This window comes from Furipterus horrens, unplaced genomic scaffold (assembly GCF_987537825.1).
Source record: "Furipterus horrens unplaced genomic scaffold, mFurHor1.1.pri manual_scaffold_5, whole genome shotgun sequence".
Taxonomy (NCBI): Eukaryota; Metazoa; Chordata; class Mammalia; order Chiroptera; family Furipteridae; genus Furipterus; species Furipterus horrens.
In genome coordinates, this window is record NW_028327175.1 from 86,063,229 (window position 1) to 86,084,282 (window position 21,054).

The following is a 21,054-nucleotide window of genomic DNA, read 5'->3' on the forward strand; positions in this document are numbered from 1 at the left end:
TGAAACTTTGTCTTTGACCCATGGTTTAATTAGAAGTATATTCTTTAATTTCTGAGCAAATAGAAGATTTTCTGGGTATTTGTTGCTGTTGTCTTTATGATACATGAGCATACTTTAAAAATTTTTTATTCTTCTAACTATATTATTTGTGTTATGATTCAGAGTATGGCTTATCTTGCTGAATATTTTATGTGCCCTTGAAAACAGTATGTATTCCATTGGGATCTGTGTCCTATAAATGTCATTAGGTCAAACTGGTTGATGGTATTGTTCAGGTGATTTATGTCGTTACTGATTTTCTGCCTGCTTGTTATATTGGTCACTGGAATCACCAACTATAAATGTCAGGTTCTCTATTCCAGCCTTAAGGGAAAAAAATACTCTCATGAGCAGCATAATTTTACAACAGCCTCTTTATTTTATGCTACTATAATTTTACAGTAAATATTATTTCATAGGATTCATTCATAAAAGAGCAGGAAAAATTTTAGTTTTATTATAGTTTTAAACTTGTGGTTTGATCTATATCTCATACAAAATAATGACATCTTAAATAGAATAGTGGTAATGGTACAAAAGTTTGGCAGAATGTATTTTTGTTGTCTCTTGAGAGTTTTAAAAAATGAAGTTTAAAATTTTAACTGGAATAAATTTTTTGAACTTTTTGGTTGCTAGTTCTACAAATATTTTATTAATGTTTATTTGTAGTGAAAGTAAAAAGCAGTTTTTTTTAGTTCCTTAATAATATTATATATTATGTTTTCATCTAGTCTCTAACACTTGGCAATATTTATCACTTAACTTGAACTTAAAATATCCAAAATAAAATATCCTGCATCTTTTTTTTTTTTTTAAACTTCTCAGCCAGATTATTTTCACTTTGAAAGTTTAGTAGCAGTTAAATGTTTGTGTAATATATGTAAAATGTGTTTTTTAGGGTATTGTCTGTCTTCCATTTACAGCCCTTTTTCAACCTCCCAGTGTTTAAATTGAATGTGGGGAAACAAATATCTATATTAGGTTGTCATTATTTTGTAATAGTAAGCTCATTTGTATATGACTAGATTTGTAGGCATGCAATGTATAATAGTAATTCAGATAGAAAATTTAGGATCTGTCTGACTTAAATATTGTGAAGTGAAAACTGATTACATTTCTACCCTTTTGTACCTTCCTCCAAATAAGAAGGAAAGGAGGTTGAAAGGGAAGAAGGGAAAACAGTTGTTTCATCAAAGTTCTTTCAAGATCCTTGAGGGATTTAAAGCCAAGGAAAACTTCCCTGTTTAAGAATTATTTCAATTTCCTCCTAAGCTATTTGATTTCAGCGATTTTGTTACTATTTTATTTCATTTGTGATATTCTTCCATTGGATTCAGATTCTTCCATATCAAAATCTGTTGATAGATTATTGTTTATAAGTCTTCTCCTTTAGTTACTCAGAAGCCATCCAGGTGGTTTTTGAATGGGCTGTCACATCTTTTAGAGGATCTGGTTAGGATGGTGGCATAGGCAGACGTGGCTCTCCTCTTCACACAATCACATCAAAATTACAACAAAATATAGAGCAACCATCAGTCAGAACCATCAGAAATCGAGTTGAATGAAAGTCTGACAACTGCAGAAATAAAGAAACCACCTCCATTGAGACAGAACCAGCTAGCTGGTGCCATATCTGAGACTCCCATCAACCTGGCTAATACTTTGACCTGCCCTGGAGATGCCCAGAGACTCTGCCCCACCCAACTTATGGGCCCACCCAAGCTGTTTTCCCACATGAATGGCTGGTCAGAACTCTTGCCTCACAACTTCCTAAATCCTTATCAAACAGCTAACCTCTGTGAGCTCCATGCCTGGCACTAGTAGCAGCCAGTTTAGATTCACAGCTTGGCTTTGCCTGGGAATCTCCAAGCCTAGCATAAGTAGCAGCCATCTCATATTGCTTTATAAATCTGGCAGGGTGCCCCAGGCAAAACACAGGTAGAGGCTGACCTTGGCCTGTACCACACGGGACACACCAGGGCCAACACCCCCAGCTACAGGCCACGTTGGAGCACCACCACCCTGTCCCTGCACAGCTGATCCTCTATGGAAGATGGAGGTTGGTGGTCAGTGGTTACAGCCAGTCCTTGCAGCTGAATGGCTTGGGTAAATCTCTCCCATTGATATGCCAACAGCAGCGAAGGCTCAACTATAAGAGGAGGTTGTACTCAGCCCACATGAAGGGTGTGCACCTCAAGTACCCAGCTTGGGTTGTAGAGGAGGCTGTGCCACTGACCCTACAGGACACATATTACATTACGCCACACTACCAAGACACAGAGTCAAAGCAGCTCTGCCTAATGCACAGAAGCAAACACAGGAAGGCTGCCAATTTGAGAAGGCAAAGACATATGGTCCAAAAGAAAGGACAGAACAAAATTCCAGAAAAACAGAGTTCAAAACACTGGTGATTAGGATGATGCTCAGAGAAATGATTGAGTATGACCAAAAAATAAAGGAAGAAGTGAAGGTTATACAAAGTGAAATAAAGGAAAATATACAGGGAACCAGACATTATGGGAAAGAAGCCAAGATTCAAATCAACAATTTGGAACAAAAGGAAGCAATAAACATTCACCAGGAACAGAAAGAAGAAACAAGAATTGAAAAAAACAAGGAGAACATTAGGAACCTGTGGAACAACTTTAAACATACCAACGTCCAAAAGGAGAAAAAGAACAAGAAACTGAAAACTTATTTGAAAAAATAATGAAAGAAAACTTTCCTAATTTGGTGAAAGAAATAGACATACAAGTCCAGGAAGCACAGAGAGTCCCGAACAAGTTGGACCCAAGGAAGACCAGTCTAAGACACAGCATAATTAAAATGCCAAAGGTTAAAGATACAGAGAGAATCTTAAAAGCAGCAAGAGAAAAGTAGAGAGTTACCCATAAAGGAGTTCCCATAAGACTGTCAGCTGATTTCTCAAAAGAAACTTTGCAGGCAAGAAGGGAATGGTAAGAATTATTCAAAGTGATGAAAGGCAAGGACCTACAACCAAGATTACTCTCTCCAGCAAAGCTATCATTTAGTATGGAAGGACAGATAAAGTGCTTCCCAGATAGCGTAAAGCTAGAGGAGTTCATTGTCACCAAGCCATTATTATATGAAATGTTCAAGGGACTTATTTAAGAAAAAGAAGATGATAAAACTATGAACATTAAGATGACAACAAACTCCAAACTACCAGCAAATGAATCTAAAAAATAAAAACAAAAACAAAAAACAAATTAAGCAAACAACCAGAATAGGAATAGAATCATTGGTATGGGGATCATTTGGAGGGTTATCAGCTAGGAGTAGGAAGCAAGAGAAAGGGAGAAATGGTACAGGGATCGAGAAGCATAATTGGTAAGAACAAAAAAAAAAAAACCAGGGATGTTAAGAATAGTGTAAGAAATGGTGAATCCAAAGAACTTATGTGCATGACTCATGGACATGAACAAGGTGGGGGTGTTGCTAGAGGGAGGGTACTGGGCAGAGGGGGGCAAAGGGAAAAAAATAATTGGGATCACTGTAACAGCATAATCAATAAAATATACTTAAAATATCTGTTAATAAATGAAACTTCTAAAACAAAAATGAGGCAGGCAGCAGATGTCTGGGAGGGAGTACTGATTAATAATTAGTTTGCCCTTAGAAGAGAGCTCAGTGGAAGATGACCAGATTGGGGATAAGTAAACTTACATAGAGCTCTGCATATTTGAGGTTACCATCAGAGTAGATCAGAATAAACTAATTTGTGTTACGTTTTACATCTTGCACAATTATTTTTATGCATTCTTATCTCAATTGATATTGAAACATGAAAACAGATTGCATATAGAAAATATTCCTGTGTGCATATGTGTGTGGTAATAGTAGTAGTGTCTTTATTTTTCAAATAAAAGAGGATAGAAAGGTTAAGTAGCCAGTTAATATGTGTATGATGAGAGTTTAAAGCTAAAGAGTTTAGGGAGTGGAATGCTGACATTTCCAGACAGCTGTTGCCAGATTTTCAGGAGCATCTCAATTCAAAACATCTGTTGCATGCACAGCAATTGGCTAGACACTGTGGAAGACATGAAGGGAATAGATGACAATATTTTCTAAAGGGCTATGTAATCCAGTAGGAAATAAAAGATAATTATTATTAAATAATTTTAGGATAAGGGAAAGCAAATTGATATTTGTTAATATGTACCAGTTGCCTGACTCACTAGGTGTTTTATATTATGTTAACTTTCTCAGGGCAGATGATGATAACCCCATTTAACATTAGACAATTGGCCCAGAAAAGTCAAAAATATACCTATATAGTCAGTCAATGGGAAGTGGCAGCTCTAAACCCAGGTTTCTTGTTTCAGCCTATAAAACGGAAGTTTAGGACAAAAGGGTGGAGTAAGTTTTCATACATGTAAAATTGTATTTTAGAATCATGGTATGATAGGGATTATGAGTTTAACAAATGTAAAAAGGTCTCCCATTCCCTTAAATGTGAACTCTAAACCTTAGTTTGCATAGTTTTCCACAGTTCTTTAAATCTGACTGAATAGACTATTTCTTACTATCTCCCTTAATGTTTTTTTTAGTAAGTACAGATATTAAGGTGTTGATTTATATCTTTAGGTAAAACTTAGAATTGAAATTAATTCCAATTAATATTAAAAGTAATGCTGCTAGTGTTCTACCTCTACCAGTTCACGTAGAGTCAGTTTGTTTTAGGCGTCATTTCAAAGGAATGGACATTGCATGTAAGAGCTTTTTTTAGACTGTTGTTTATATTTACATGTACATTCTCAAAATTCTCTTCCACATTGAACACCAAATGGTTTGTGCTCACAATAAATACCCATATGCCAAAATAAAAATTTTCCATTAAAAATTTAAGTGTTTTCCCTTTTTTGTTTAATTTATTTGAAATGGAAGAAACTAGAGGTGTGTTAAACCACAGTTTCCTGGAATTTTCCATGGCAAACATCGTGTCAGCTTTAAATAAGGAAAGCTGTGGTTTCTTTCATACCCCCCAATATTATGAAGACTTTTGTGCAGGTGTAAAAACTATTTGTTCACAGAGACTGCTTAGCCTTATAAGCTTCAAAATAAATTTATTTAAATTTAAGATGTATGACTGTATTTGAAGTTTTTATGTAAACCTCCAAAGCATTTTCTGTATCTCCTGTGAAGTTTATCAAATTCTGCCTTGGAATAGTTATTTGTGCATTAGTCTTAACCTTTTAAATTAGAATAAGATCAATGAGCCTCAAAAAATGATGTTGTCTTCATATATAAAACCATACCTTCACATAACAAGTCATGTTTATGTAAATACAAATATAAATATGACTAAATATAAAGAGGGAGAAAGAAAGTGAAGAGGGAAGATGGACAAAGAGAGAAATTAAGAAGAGATAAGTGAAACGTCTCATGGCAGGGGCTGCCTGCTTGTTCTTGTCGAGTTCCTACACTTACCCAGTGCCGTAAGCAGAGACCAAAAGCACTGCCAAAGGTGAGAGCCTGGACCCACTGACTTGCTTCACAAGCCTCTTTTTTTTTTTTCTGTTCATGTTTATATCTGATTTCTTTTCACAGAGGTTTGAGAGGGGCTTGGAGTTGGGTCACAAAATAAAAGAAAGTTATCTCAGTTTGAAAGAAAACTTGTTTCTCAATAACTATTCTAACTACACTGAAATCAGAAACCTGACTTTGATACATGTAGCTCTTAAAATGTTTGATTTAAAGAAAATTAGTTAAAAATATCAAATTTTACACATTCCAGCAATCATATGAACTTTTATTTCTCCTAAGTAAAAAATCTCTGATTTAACACTTTAAATTTTCTTTAATTTTATTCTTCACAAAGTAATTAAAAATCATCCATTTAATTTTTTAAATTTGAATTTTAACAAGAGGTAAAGGGTGCACAGACCAAATACTTTATTTAACAAATACTAACAGTTTTGACTTGATTTTAAGATTACCTAACCAGTTTCCTAACACAAGCCTTTATTCTTTGAACTCAATGCTGTTACAAATGGCTGCATTAACTATATACTGTACAACTCCAGTTGTGACAACTTCATTGTGAGTGGCAGTCCTGGGGTTATGCAGTGCAATGACTTTTTTTTTTTTAATCAGTCTTACTCCTTAATAACCTGGTATTTCCCCCCAAATAAATCCTTCACAAAGGTTACAACAACAGCACCCCCCCCCAAAAAAAGTACTTTAGAGCCTTTTTTAAAAAATACAGAATTTACTGAAATTGGATCATTAAGTCTCTCTGTGATATCTTCCAGAGCAGAAAAAGGAACATTGGTAAATAAACTCAGTGATAAAATGATTCTTAACAATATTTACCTCAAGTCAACATTAGACATGCAGGTATTACCACTGCACTTCTGAAACTTTTTATAACTAGAATGGAAAGTTGTAGCTAACTCTGGAAAGGAAAATACCCAATTCATCACAGCTTTTAGCAGGTTGTCAAAGAAGGGATTTGGGAACAGTAGTAGATATGTTTTGGGCAATTATACATGAATAGATTGTCAAAATTATTAGAATTCCAGAGCTTTTTATCTAAAAATGTGAAATTAACCCCTCTGATGAGATTACTTTCTGACTTACCTGTATTATAAATACAGATGTTAATGTATTGGGGATTATTTTTGAAGCAGATTTTTAGTTGCTTCAGGCAATATTTTGAAAACAGTTAAATAACTGCTGCTGGAGTGTCTTCTTTTCCCTTGTGACCTGAAAGAAGGGAGGGCGGGTTCCTGCAGTGTGTATAATGGTTGGTTGTTAGAACTAGTTGTTTTTGTTGTCATTCTTGCTGTATTTACATTACATGTGAATGTTCTGGGAATTGGCCTGAGGATTAAAAGGTATTGCCACTGCATTGAATATCAAATTGTTTCAAAGCCAGAATCTTGAATTGTGTCACAATTCAGGAAGCAGTTAGTGCTATAACCTGTTCCCTTGATCTGGCAACAAAAGCGTTGGCGATGTTTTTGTTTTGAACTTAACTTTTAAACATGATGAGCCTGCTGAAATTTTTTTTTTTTTTTTAATTTTTTAGTTTACCTCCATGAAGGATCCTACTTGCATGTTCTTTAGAACAGTGTCACACCTTTTTCTATAAAGGGACCCTATAGTAAATATTTTAGGCTTTGCAGGCCATACAACCTCTGTCACAACTACTCAACTCTGCCACCGTGATGTATAGTGCAACCATATACAGTATGTGAATAAGTGAACTTGGCTGTGTTCCCATAAAACTTTATTTTAAAAGGTAGGCAGCAGGTGAGAACTGGCCCATGGGCCAGTTTGCCAGCCACCGGTTATAAGTATCAAATACTTCTACAAGATTTTTTTGTGAAACCTTTAGTTTTTCTCCACTTTCAAATTCAGTTGATTCTTATGGAATTTATCCCCACATCTGTTTTTATTAATACAGTTTAAAGTCTTAGCTGTTGACACGCTGCTGTGATCTGTAAGGATTTAGATCTCATTTCTCCTCCAGGTCATGCCTTTTTTTCCTCCTAATGTATGTGGGTCAAATTTAGATTAGTTGAACATTTCGTGATTATTTTGACTAAAAGTCACATAGTGAATGATTACTTTTTCTTTTCTACATATATCTATTTCTTATAGTTTGTAATTGTTATGCTTACTTTGTTAGTTTTCCATCTTCTCTCTAGTGTGACAACAAACTCCTCAACAGTTATTGAAATCTCCTCTAACGTTATTTCATACACCAGGTGTTCTAAATCTAAGTCTTCTGTCATTTTGCCTGGATTTCCTCTTACATCCCATGCCTTCCTCATTTTTTGTATCCTTCATTTTAGTGGAGCAGTAGCTTCTTAGTGTTACCAAGTTTTGAAAGGGGCTTCTTTCACCTGGTGCCTTGGTGTGAATCCCAGCACTTAGTGTTGAGGAAAACAAGCCTTTATTTACAATTTACAATATTCCAACTTGGGGAGGGCAGTGAGCACTTCAGCTCAGAGCCCTTTTCTCCCACGGGACCCAGCACTTCCCTTGCTCCCCAAAAGGCTATAAGACAAAACCAAGCCCAAGAGTTCCCCATCCCTTATCTATCTGCTGTCTCCTTCAGGACCTGGGGTACAATGTCATCAGCCTCAGTATAACAGTCCAGGAAAATATGTGCCATGTTGCACTGGATCATGCATGTTTCTCTCCTGCCTTTCCCTTCAAAACCACATGGTTCTCTCTTTTCCCTTTCAAAACCACATGAATCTTCCTCTGCCATTTCAAAGCCGCATGGATCTCTCTTTCCATCTAAAACAGCATGGTGCTCTCCCTGCCCTTTCAAAACCACATGGTGCTCTCTCTGCAAATGGCTGCCACCTTATTTTTAAATCCCTAACCGTGGCCCGTGACTCAGTGGGCAAGGTAACTGGTTCTGGCCATTCGAAGAAGCTTGCGCAGTCCTGTATGCTCTCTCCTCACCATTCCATGGTCAAAGCCCCTCCCATCTCCTTGGGGCATTGGAAGAACCAAATCAATTTGCGTAACTAAGACACTAGCTACCAGCCATGGATAAGCAAAGGAATCTTGAAACCTGTCCCCTTCCCCCTACCCTCAAACTGTAGGCTCTGAGGAATTTTGGGGCCTCCACTCTGTAATATTAGGAGAACGGTTCAAGGGATGTAAACTTTTTTAAACCTTGCATGTCTCAAAGTATTTTTATTCTTACCTAGTTCAAAAATCATTTTCTACAGGAAAATGATGGAAGCATTGCTCTGATTCTGATCCCTGAATTTATTTTTTTTTTAATTTTATTTATTTATTTTTGGTGATTTGCTTTGTTTTTTTTCCTTCTGAAAGTTTGTAAACCTCAATATTCTAACGTTACTCTATTTTCATATATTGTGTTGAGTCTTTTCAGCCTGAAAATCATGTCCTTCATAGATAGTTCTGTGCTACAGCTTTTATTATGCTTTTTATAAAACTCAAGCATGTATGTTTGACCCGTAAATTTCAGGAGCCCCAGCTTGTCACTTAGTGACTCAGAATACCAGGAATAAACTTTCTCCCCAGATTCTTTCATATCTGTTCAAGGTAGATAAAATGGGTAAGAAGTCCTGTGTTGGTTGCATCAGGAAACCCAGCAATGGATTGAAAAAACAGAGGATTGATTTAATACTCTATGTAATGAATGGTCTCCGAATGGACTACATTTCTTAGAGGAGGTTGAACGGAGATGATGTGTAAGAGTCAGAATAAAGGTATATTAGTTTCCCTAAGGCTACTATAACAAAGTATTACAAAATGTTGTTTTAAAACAACAGAAATTTATTCTCTTATGTTTGAGAGACTAGAAATCTGAAATCAAAAGTGGCAGTAGGGTTATGCTTCCCTAGAAGGTCCTAGGAAAGAACTCTCCCTTGCTTCTTCCAGCCTCTGATGTCCCTAGGCTTCCCTTGGCTTATGGGAATAGAACTCAAATCTCTGCCTCAGCCTTCTTCCTTCTCTATACCCAAATGTCCTTAAAAGACACCAGTCATATTAGATTTAAGGCCTACTCTAATCCAGTGCGATCTCTTATTAAGCTAAATCTGCAACATTCTGAGTTTCTAGTTGAACGTAAATTTTAGGGGAATATTGTTCAATACAGTACACAAGATACTTAGACAGCAAGTGGTCCTGGCACAGGTACCAGGTATAATTTAAAGACATTATTCTGATGGCGTCACCTAGATCAGTCTTTGAAACAGAATAGATTTCAAACTGCCATAATCTTGCTTTTACTTTTAGATACTTATAAGTTTGTACTACTTGGGGGGGCGGGGGGGCTTATATTGGGCTATTTACCATGAAGGGTAAATTTAAAACTAAGACATTTGAAGCTGATAGTTCTACTTTCACACACTAGTGAAATTTATTCACTTTATTGAGCGCCAACCTACAATATCTGCACTGGCATGAAGCACTGGGTGATGTGAAGTAAATGAGGAGTGATAAAGTGTTAGTTTAGATAAAATGTTGGCAGAGACCTGAATACAGTGAGATGATCAGTCATGTATTTGGAAGGAAAGTATTCCAGGTAGAGAAGATCTTGCAAGGGAGTAGCCTAAGCGTCAAGAACAGATAGCATGATCTGGTTATATTTAAAAGCTCACTGTGACTGTTATAGGGAAAATTGGCTGTGGGGGAGCAAGATGTTAAGGAGGGTAATCAGGTATGAACTTACTACATTGGTCCAAGTGGGAAGACTGTTGGTGAATTGGTCAAAGACAGTAAAAGTAGAAATGGTGAGAAGTGACTGGTTCTGAGTATATCTTGCAGTTGGAACCCCAGGATTTACTAAAGAATTAATTTTGAGGTATGAAGAAGGAGAAATATAATGGAAGAATCCTTAGAGTTTTAGGCCTGTACAACCAGAAAAATTGAAACTACATACATTAAGATGGGAAAGACTAGTAAAAGTAGGTTTGAGAGGAAAATCAAAGAATTCTCTTTTAACTATCAAGTAGGTAGTTGATTATATGAGTCTGTAGCTCAATTTAGAACTGGAGGTAGAAATTCGGAATTTGTCAGCCTACAGATGAATTTACTAAATTCATAAATACATGAAAATATTACATATAATCTGTTCCCATTGAGTCATCATCAGATATTTATAAAGTGTTGGCTGTAAGTCAGGCACTGTGGTGGAAGGTTCTCAGAATGCAGTAGTAATACTGGACATTCAAAATATAAATATTTAGGATTAGATAATTCCTAGGTGTCTATAAAGTGGAAGTACAAACATTAAAGTAGTCATAAGTTATATCATTGAGCGTAATACTATGTGTTATTTGATTCTTTCATATTAATTTAGTGTCAACTTGGTCTCTTTAGTTCTTTGAAAGGAGGAGCTATATTATATTTTTTTAATATCACGCATGATGCCTATCACAATTCTGGAAAGACACTAAGTACCCAAAGAATATGTACTCCTCAATTACACAGTAATTATAATTGTTCAAGGACACTAGTATTTTTGTCAGTGTGAATTTTATTGTTTTAATTTGCAGCCTGATTCTACTGCAACTGAAAGAGCAACTGCCCGATTAGCAACACACCCTCTTCTGAAGAAAAAAATAGATGTGCTAAAAGGTATGAAATAAATGACTTTTAAACCATGTACTTAAATGCATTTGTGCATTATCTTAACTATATGAGTGTTGATTTATTTGTGTTTTGGTTCTTTTTCCTTTCAAGGATTTTTTATATTATAAATATCTCTTCCAAATATTTCCATATGTGGGAAGGGGCTTGAAAATATGGAAGGTCACTGCTATCTGAAGAAAAACTAAATCTGTATTTTTTCCTAAATTCTAATATGTGAATATATGCCACATATGAAGATATACTATATATTCATGGTAATCTTGAATACAATTGATTTTCAAATTATTGATGTAATTTATATAATTACTTTTGATGTTGCCTCTACTTAGCCACATAATTTTCACTTATGTGCATGTGTATCATAATATGTATTGAAAGAATTAAATGCTTTTGTCAAAGAAGATATTTATTTTTATGTCTGAAAGCCAATTTATAATGCTCTACAATTACATCAATATATTATTCCTACAGAAATTTAAAATGCCATTTTGTTTTATTTATTTACATTCAATGAAGTTTTTACTGTTTTTCAAAACTCCAAGGCATAAAATGATGGTGGCTTTTTGTTTTTTATATTTTTAATTTCAGATCTTAAATGGATACTCCTGATCATTTTTTTAAGTTTGGTTTCTAAAGTCAGTTGATTTCTTTGTGAATTCAGACCCATTCATTATATATACATCATCCATCACAAAACAACAGGGATACACTGAGAAACGCATCATTAGGGCATTTTGTAGTCATGCAAACATCATAGAGGGCCCTTGGGCAAGTAGGTGGTGTAGCCTGCTACACATCTAGGGTCCATTGTAGTCTTCTGGGACCACCGTCATATATGCTGTCTATTGTTGATGGAAACATCATTATGTAGTGCATGATTATATTTAATATAATATGTAAATAATCCTGAGTGTTTCTAAATTTTAGAAATACTATACTGAAACAGTGATATTTTATATTATTTGTTTCAATGCTGAAACAAGTTGTATACTATTTTTCTTGCAGCTGCTGTCAAAGCCTTTAAAGATGCAAGACAAAATGATATTGAAGTTCAGTCTTCAAAGAATGTTTCAGAAGAAAATTATTCCAAGGATGCTTCACATTCAAATGATGATACCATTAAGTTAGAGCATGAGGGAACTACTGTCACTGAGCAAAAAGACAAAGGCGTCAAAATGTTGGCAAAGAAACCAATAAATATTTCAAAAGAAAAAATAGCCAAGATGGAACATGGACCCAAAACAGTGAAAAAAACTCCCTCAAAGCCTTCTGAAAAGAATTCTGTAGTTCCCTCTGAACCCCAGAAGATACCTGCTAACCCAAAAATGAAACTGTTACGTCAAAACAAAGAAAAGAAAGAGTCCAATAGCTCACTTGATGGTAACAGTGATGGAGAAGAATTACATGAAGAAGAGAAGGAGTATTTTGATGATAGCACGGAAGAAAGGTTTTACAAACAGTCTTCCATGTCTGAGGATAGTGATAGTTGTGATGACTTCTTCATTGGGAAAGTCAGACGGACACGAAAGAAGGAAAGTAGTTGCCATTCTTCAGTTTTTGACCAAAAATACCCCCAAAAGATGTTCCCTGAAGAAAATATACTTGAAACTCATCAGGGTATAAGAAATGATAAAAACAAGCCAAGTATAGAAGCAAGGAAGTTTGAATCAGTGTTTTTCCATTCTTTATCTGGATCTAAAAGCTCTAGAAGGTAATTATATTTTTGCGTTCTAAAATAATGAATAGTTTTTAATTTTTAAAAAATATTAAATATTTACACATCCTAATAATGAGAGAAGACACTGCCTGTCATACATAATTCTAATTTATACACAATGCATCCTGTGAGTTGGACCTCTCGAACTTTATATTGGGATAATGTATACAAATATGCATATGGCAATGACACATTTGTCCAACTTCATAAGAAAATGAGATGTTGTAGCCAAATAATTTTTCTAGCTAATTTAAGTTTATCCGATTATCAAAATTTTGAAACTTTTGATGAAAAGCTTCTGAAACTGTCTCACATGTCTCACTCTTTAAACAAAACTTTATGAATAGAAGTATGGTTGGTTTGGGTTTTTTGCTGTTATTGTTGTTACCTAGGGCCATTATTGTAAACATCAGTCATTTTATTATGTATACCTATTTCAGTACATATAGCTGCTTACCCTAACACCGAGTTTCTCCAAACTGCTTTATAGTTGGATGTCTGCTGTCTCTATCCTTGCTGTTAACCACCACTTTTCACAGCTCAGCTAGCTGTCCTGTTATAAATCAATAAATTTATTTTCACATGGTAAGCTCATTTCTTCAGTAACAGCTATTTTCTTCAGTACACTTTTAAAATATATTTATATCTCAGGGATCATTTTTAATATAATAGAAGATGTGATATTGAAAGTTTGTTGAAAGAAGTAAGGGTATGGAAAAGACACACAATCATCTTTGGAGTCTTGAAATAATTATTATATTTCCCAAACCTGTCTCAAAAGGCAGCATTTTTTCTCATTTGAAAATAACACATCACTATTTCTTTCCTCTCCCACAAAATGTAACTCTTACTTTTTTTATTATATGGAACTCATTCCCCTTGTGAGAAGATTTTTGAAATTCTTTGTCTGTCTAGATAATTCTCAAGAATAAACACAAGGAAACCAGAAGTCCCTATGAAGATAGAGAGGAAAATTCTCATATATTCCTGTAGTAATATTGGGGCCTAACAATCCTTTGATGAAGCTAAAACATGGGGTTCTTATGATTTTTTTATAGATTGCTGATGGGATGAAGGAGAACTATAGGCCTTTGAATGAGATTTATCATCAGTTTTATTACATTATCTCCTTAAGTCTGAAGTTTGTTTTTGTTTTTTCTTTTTAAATTACAGTTTACATTCCATGTTATTAATTTCAGACGTATAGCATAGTGGTTGGACAATCATATACTTTACCAAGTATTGCCCCCAATATTCCAGTACCCACCTGACCCAATAGTTATTAGAATATTATTGACTGTATTCCCTGTGCTGTACTTTACATCCCCATGGCTATTTTCTAACTACCAATTTTTAATTTTTAATCCCTTCATTTTTTTCACCCAATCCTTCAAACCTTCTCCTGTCTGGCAATCATCAGTCTGTTCTCTGTATCTATAAATCTGTTTCTATTTTTTTCTTTAGATTCCACATATAAATGAAATCATGTGGTACTTGTCTTTCTCTGACTGTTAAGTCAGAAGATTTACTTATCTTTTTAAAGTCTTAATGGTATTTTTCTTCTTTTAGAAATTATAGAGAACAGGCTCCGAAGAGCAACACCCCAGGTATGTTATTAATGGCTGCCTTACCTCTCTATACAATTACACAATGTTTTGCCAAAGTTGAAGGATGAAAAATTCTAATTGTTTAATAGCCTAAATAAATGATTTACACACTGAAATGGAAACAGAGCATCTTATAATTCTCAATGTAATTTTTAATTTAAATTGTTTTTTCCCTATGTCCTATCAGTGGGAAAGATATAGACAAAAGTTATTGGGAAATATTGGGTCTGTTTAATTTATCTTGAACTAATGCATTCTTTAAGTAAGTTATTATATAAGTTATACCTTAGTCAACACTGTGCTATTAAACATTCATTTACAAGTAAGTTACTTTCTGGGTTGTGAGTAAAATCAACATATTTTTAAATTAATTTATAACAAATCAAGTTTAATGTATTTGGCAAGGCTGACTTCTATGCATATTTCAAACTCATTGATTTTAAAAAAAAATGTATTTGTCACTCACATTACAGTCCACCATGAATCAACAGAGGGGCTATTTTTCATGTAGTCATTAAAGGATCAAGCTTCTTTTGGCTCCTTTCTCATCTAGTTTCCAAATATTCTCCATTCTTCCAACAAAAGGGAATAAAGTACATGGAGAATTTTGCAGGAGTTATCATGGGCCCGGCCTGAAAGTGGAAGGAACCAGTTTTGCTGACATTTCATTAGCCAAAATTCAAATATGTGACTTTGTCTAGCCCCAAGGGTACAAAGAAATACAGTCTGATTCTGTGGGTAGGAGGACAAAGAAAGGAGAATATTTTGAACACATAATACCCATCCTTTTGATCACCATGTGTGCCCATTTCACTTTTCTTCCCACACATAGAGCATGCTCACCTCTTTCCCAGTGAAGCCAACCGAAAGGCCCATTCAGCTCAAAGCCCAGGATGACTGAGTCATGATACGGTGCTGTCCATCAGGTCTCATGGATATGACTCCTCAAAGTTTGATGACCTGAGCATTAAAAAAACAAACTGCCTGCCCCAACTCATGCCAGATACATAGTGGTGACAGAGGGACAAAGTAACTACAGTAAATCCTGTCAACCAGTTACAGGAAAAATTGGAAGGCACACAACACATTTTACTACCTGAGCAAAGAGAGCTCCTAGAGGCATAAGATGTAAAATACTGCAAGGAGCAGACACACCATGATGATTAAGAAAGAAATCAATGAGATTTTATAGTTACTTATTACAGTCTACTATACATAAAACTGAAACTGGTATTCTAAAGTCTGTGGAGCCGTTAGAATAACATAAAAATTTGGCATTGGCTTAGCAGTTCAGTGATGGGTGGTCAAAAAATAGATAACTGAGGCTGAAAAGTGAGCATCCTGTGTGCTGTAGAGAGGTACAACAGTCGGCAGTGAGAACCTGGGGAGCAGGCTCTGTGTCTAGGATTTGTAACACCAGGGTAAGTGGTTGGAAAGAAGAACAAGATTAGTGTATTGATGGCTCTTTGGGAATGTACTACAACAAATAAAAGAAGCTTGAATGTGAGGTTTTTATGGTCAGGCCTTTTATTCACATTCCATTGGCTAGAACTCAGTTACATGGCCTCATCTTGCTGTGGCATGATGGGAAATGCCATATGGTTGTACACTAGAATGAGAAGAAGAATAGGCTTGGCAGACACACGGCCATCTGCCTCATTTACCTTATTTTCACAAACAGGATAACCAAACTAAAGACATTCCCATGCTTCCCTAATGAGGACACCCATGTAAAAGAGTTTGTTGTTTTCGCTTAACTTACAGTATTTATCAGTTCCTTTACACATGCAAATTTACTTTGAGTAATTATAAAAATATTAATTTAAAAATACTGTCTTATTCAGATCTTAGTTGTCACTTAACACTTTCATTAAACATTAACTCTTTATTTTCCATCATTAGAGCTACTTCTTTAGTATTACATATTTTAAATCTCTTGAGCACATGTGATTTGTACAAAATAGGGGACATTTTGTGTACAATGATACTTTGGAAAGGGCATCCTAAACTGCGTACACTTATTTATAAAACACTTCCATTTGCTTTTTAAAAAATATTTTATTGTTTATACTATTACAGTTATCCCAATTTTCCCCCTTTTGCTTTTTAATGAGATCTTTAAAAGGCTTTTGACAGTGATATCTAAGTTGCAGTGAAAAAATTATGCATCCCCAGGACTGCTTAATAATCTATATTAAAATTTTTGCCTCCCTGATTTTGTTTTTCTTTTAATTCTATAAACATTGATCCATGTCTTCGCACTAGTATATCTCCCAAATAGTACTTTGTTGTTCAAAACAATGTATTCAATAATTGCAATGCTTAACAATATAAGAGGCTGTAAGGACTAGAATACAAGTTACCACCTTTTTATCTGGTAAATATAACTTCATGACTAAAGTAAAACTTTGTCTTGTATTTGAGTATGTTTAGTAATTTACTTTGTAGTTTAAACTTTGTTCAGTAACAAAAGAAAATGAAATCAATTAATAGCTCTTTAAAAACAATTAACATTTTCAAATTCAGTATCTCAGTAAAGAGATATTGTATGTTCTAGCTGCATCTGCTTCACACAGAGATATCATAAGCAAATGATATTTTTAAAGATAGCACAGCATATATGAGGAGGTATACAACACACACCTACTTACAAGGATTAGGAAGCGTGTCTCAAAATTGACTGCTCATGTATATTTCAACTGCAAACTGTTCCCAGTTGGATTTAGATTTTAAAGTGTAAGGTATTCCATTTCAGTAAAACTAAATTTCTTCTTTAATACTGATTTGAGAAGATGAAGTATATTTCTCTTGTATGTTGTTCAGGTATATAGTTAGTTTTCATTATTTTTTCTTTCTCCTCCCAGGTTTTCAGCAAAACGAACCTCAGCTTGAGACTCAGTTTAGTAAGCATGCACAAAGAGGACCCAAAAATACAGAACAGCAGACACAGCTGCCTCTTCATCCTTCGTGGGAAGCAAGCAGGAGGCGAAAGGAACAGCAATCTAAAATTGCTGTGTTTCAGGGGAAAAGAATTACATTTGATGATTGACTAGTACCTTTTTTTGTGAACTTTTCCACCTAAATTTTTTTTTCTTTTTGTGTTTTTACAGTTCATTATTTAAACTCATATTTGAATAAGTCTCTTGGAGGGGGTGTAGAAATAAGTTTGTTGTTCTCTTTTTTAAGTGTGTTCAAGTTATGTTTACATAAACCTTCCACAAATCAACCGCATAAATTGGCTTTTAAAAATTTACCCTGATAGTTCCCTTTATAAAAGAATGTTGAGTTTATAACTCTCAGATTTCCTCATTTGTGCTTACCATGAAGTATACTCACTGGATTAGGTCTGTGTTTCTTTGCCTTGAAAATAAATGTTGAGATATATTTAAAATAATAATGGAAAAATATGAGGAACTTATAGTTATCTAAAATATAGATCACCTTTGCAAAACTAAGATTAAGATAATAATGTTTATTATGGACATACAGATAATAAATCATACAAATAAATACTAATTTTTATTATTGTTTTAATTATCTGTGATCTTGTACTTTTTGACTGTTTTCGTTTTCCAGGACAGTCTTGGAATTCTGAATTATATTTCAATTACTTAGGCAATATACATTGTTTTAATATCGCAATACAACCAAAAATTGGTTTTATATTTCACTGCATATAAATATTTTGGTTAAATTCAGAATGTACAACCTCTAATTACATGGCATGTGCTCTTACAGAAACGTTGTTTGAGGAATCATAAATTGGAATTGATGTGAACAGATTCTGAAGGAAGTATGATTGAAAGAGCATTTCCCCCGATAGCTGAACAAAAGGTGACGAGATGACTCACTGAGGAAGACTACTCTATACATCATAGTACTGTTATTATACAGAAAATGAGATTTTAAAAATCCCTTCAAAAGTTTCACTTCTGTTTCTCTGGAGAAACTAAACGTTCTCTTGGTTAACTAAATAAAAGTACTAAATTTTGTGTTTTCTGTGCATCAGTGCTATTAACAGCAGGAAAAGCCTTCTGGTTAGCAGGAATTCACAAGCTCTGCAGAGTTATTTCTATCTTTTCCAAGAGCTTAAAATTTTAGATAACTTGAGCAATTGAATTTAAGAGACTATGCAGAAAGAAAATTATGGCTGTGTTGAATGGAAAACTTGTTTTTCTTTTTTTCACATTTTATTTTGACATATGAATCATTTAAGATTAAAATTAATTTCAGCAGAAATTCTTAATTATAAGTTTATTACAGGAAAAAGTCTACCCAGATTTAGCCAAACTGTGAGGTTGAGTGCTCTGTCCTCCAAACTGCTAAGTCTGCTCAAGACCTTTTACCCCAAGGAGTTAGGGGCCAACTACTAAGTTAGAAGAACCCACTCAAGACAACTCTCACTGCTGACACCAACTGCAGGTTCGGAGGTGGTATGCAGGGAGGGGGATAGGGTTGAATATCCCCCATACACTCTCAGGTTCAAAAATTTGCTAGAAAAATTCCCAGAACTCACTGAAACCTATTATATTCACGAAGTATATTACAGGGAAAGTGAACAAATTATGAACAGCCAAAGGAAGAGAAGCACAGAGTAACGTTTACGAGGGTCATAAATGTAAAGCTTTTCTTATCCTCAGGGCACATTATCATCCTGATGTGATACGCAGATTGCCAATCTAAGGAGCTCCAGCTTTAGTATCCAAAATTTTTAATGTGCCTTCAAACTCTAAGCATGATTGATTAATTGCCCACATGATTGTTCCAGGTGGATTGATACCGCGTGACCAAAAGCCACTATCCTAAATCACAAGGTCTGTCTTTTTTAGTGTAGCCAGCTCCTACCCCAAACAAAGAGAGCCCGATAAGGTATGACATAGATTGCCTTCAAGAAACTGAAGACAAAGGCAAATCTCTGGGTAAGGCCAAGTTGTTACTACACAATACCTTGCACCAAAAATTTGCAAACGTTTACTGCATTAAAATTTACTGCATTTTCTTTGTCTTTGGCATTCATCCTTCCTCTCCTCCCTTCTTTCCTCTTCCTCATCCTCTTCTTTATTTTTTTTAAGATTTTATGTGTTTCTTTTTAGAAAGAGGGGAATGAAAGAAGAAAGAAAGGGAGAGAAACATCAGTGTGCGGTTGCTTCTTGCGTGCCTCCAACTGGGGATGTGGCCCATAACCCAGGCATGTGCCCTGATTGGGAATCGAACCAGCACCCCCTTTGGTTCACAAGCTGGCACTCAATCCACTGAGCCACACCAGCCTGGGCCATCCTCTTCTATTTATCCTCTCTGTCTTCCTTTTCTTCTCTCCCTGTTTTCTTGCTCTCACCCTTTTCTCTTTATTTCATTTTTCTTTCCCTCTCCTTTATCTTCTCTCTACAAAGAAAGTCATTCTCTATTCTCTTGTATTACCACAATCCAGTCATCAAATACTCATATTTTTCCAATTTTCCCAATGTCTTTTTACAATAACAGAAAAACCAGCATCATACCAATACATTCAATTACGTCTGTTTAGTTGGAAATAGTTTCTTTCTTAGTATTTCATGACATGGACATTTTTCAAAAGCACAGAGAAGTTTATTTTGCTTTGTCCCTTTATTTGGGTTCGTCAAATGCTCCCATTGTTAAATTCAAGCTAGGCACTTTAGGCAGAAGTATCACAGAAGGGATGTTGTATTTATCCCAGTGCATATTAGGAGGCAGGTGATGATGTTGATGTGGCCTAGTACTGGTGATGTTAACTTTTCTTGTTTCAAGTAGAGTCTGTGAGGTTTCTCTAATGAAAAGTTACTGTTTTTCTCTTTGTAATTAATAATTATCTTGTAGTGAGATACTTTGAGACTATATACTATTCTGAAACTTTAATGGACTAGTTCTTTCATCCATAATTCTTACTAGAAATAGTTACTGCTGTAGAAATTGTAAATGATGATTTTTAAAATATATATATATTCTTGGTTCTGGCTTTTTATATTAAGGAAGAGTTTTCTCCCCTATTCAATTTTTAAATTATTTCAATGTGATCTCATGGATACCTCATCTTTCTATTTATATTTTTATTGTGTATTTTTTATTATTTTATTGGGTCTATTATTGGCTTATAAGGTTTACAGTCTACATCTTTAATTTGTCACAGTTCTGTCCTCAAGTAGTAGTATACCACTTTACATATGGTCTAAGTACCTTACTACAGTACACTTTAATTTCCTACCTCCCTGTCTTTGTACTGTTATTTTCGTATTTTATTTCTACATATAATACGTTGTTACTGTTTTTGCTGTACTAGTCCATTTGTTTTCTTACATGTTTATGTTTTTCTCTATTTCCTTGAACATCTGGAACATTATTAGTTGTTTTAATGATCTTATCTACAACAGTTTTCAACCTAGATCAATTTTTACCCCCAGAGAACATTTGGCAACATTCGGAGATATTTTGGGTATATCAACTAAGGAGAAGGAATATTCTAGTGGATTTAGGCCAGGGATACTGCTAAATATTCTGTAATATGTACAACAAAGAATTATTAAGCTCAACATGTTAACAATGCTAAGGTTGGGAAAAGTTGGT

At 34.8% G+C, this 21,054-nt stretch overlaps 1 protein-coding gene across 5 annotated transcripts in view; it reads left to right on the forward strand.

Annotated features, from left to right (window-relative positions):
* SRFBP1 (serum response factor binding protein 1) overlaps positions 1-18,467 on the forward strand; it is a 61,435-nt gene extending 42,968 nt beyond the window's left edge. For all 5 annotated transcript variants that reach the window (XM_090279050.1, XM_090279055.1, XM_090279051.1 and 2 more), the window contains 4 exons: positions 11,055-11,136; positions 12,157-12,862; positions 14,438-14,475; positions 17,340-18,467. In XM_090279050.1, the coding sequence (XP_090135176.1) occupies positions 11,055-11,136; positions 12,157-12,862; positions 14,438-14,475; positions 17,340-17,524 (1,011 nt within the window). In that variant the 3' untranslated portion in view covers positions 17,525-18,467. The remainder of the gene's footprint in view (positions 1-11,054; positions 11,137-12,156; positions 12,863-14,437; positions 14,476-17,339) is intronic.
* Positions 18,468-21,054: the final 2,587 nt, after the last annotated feature.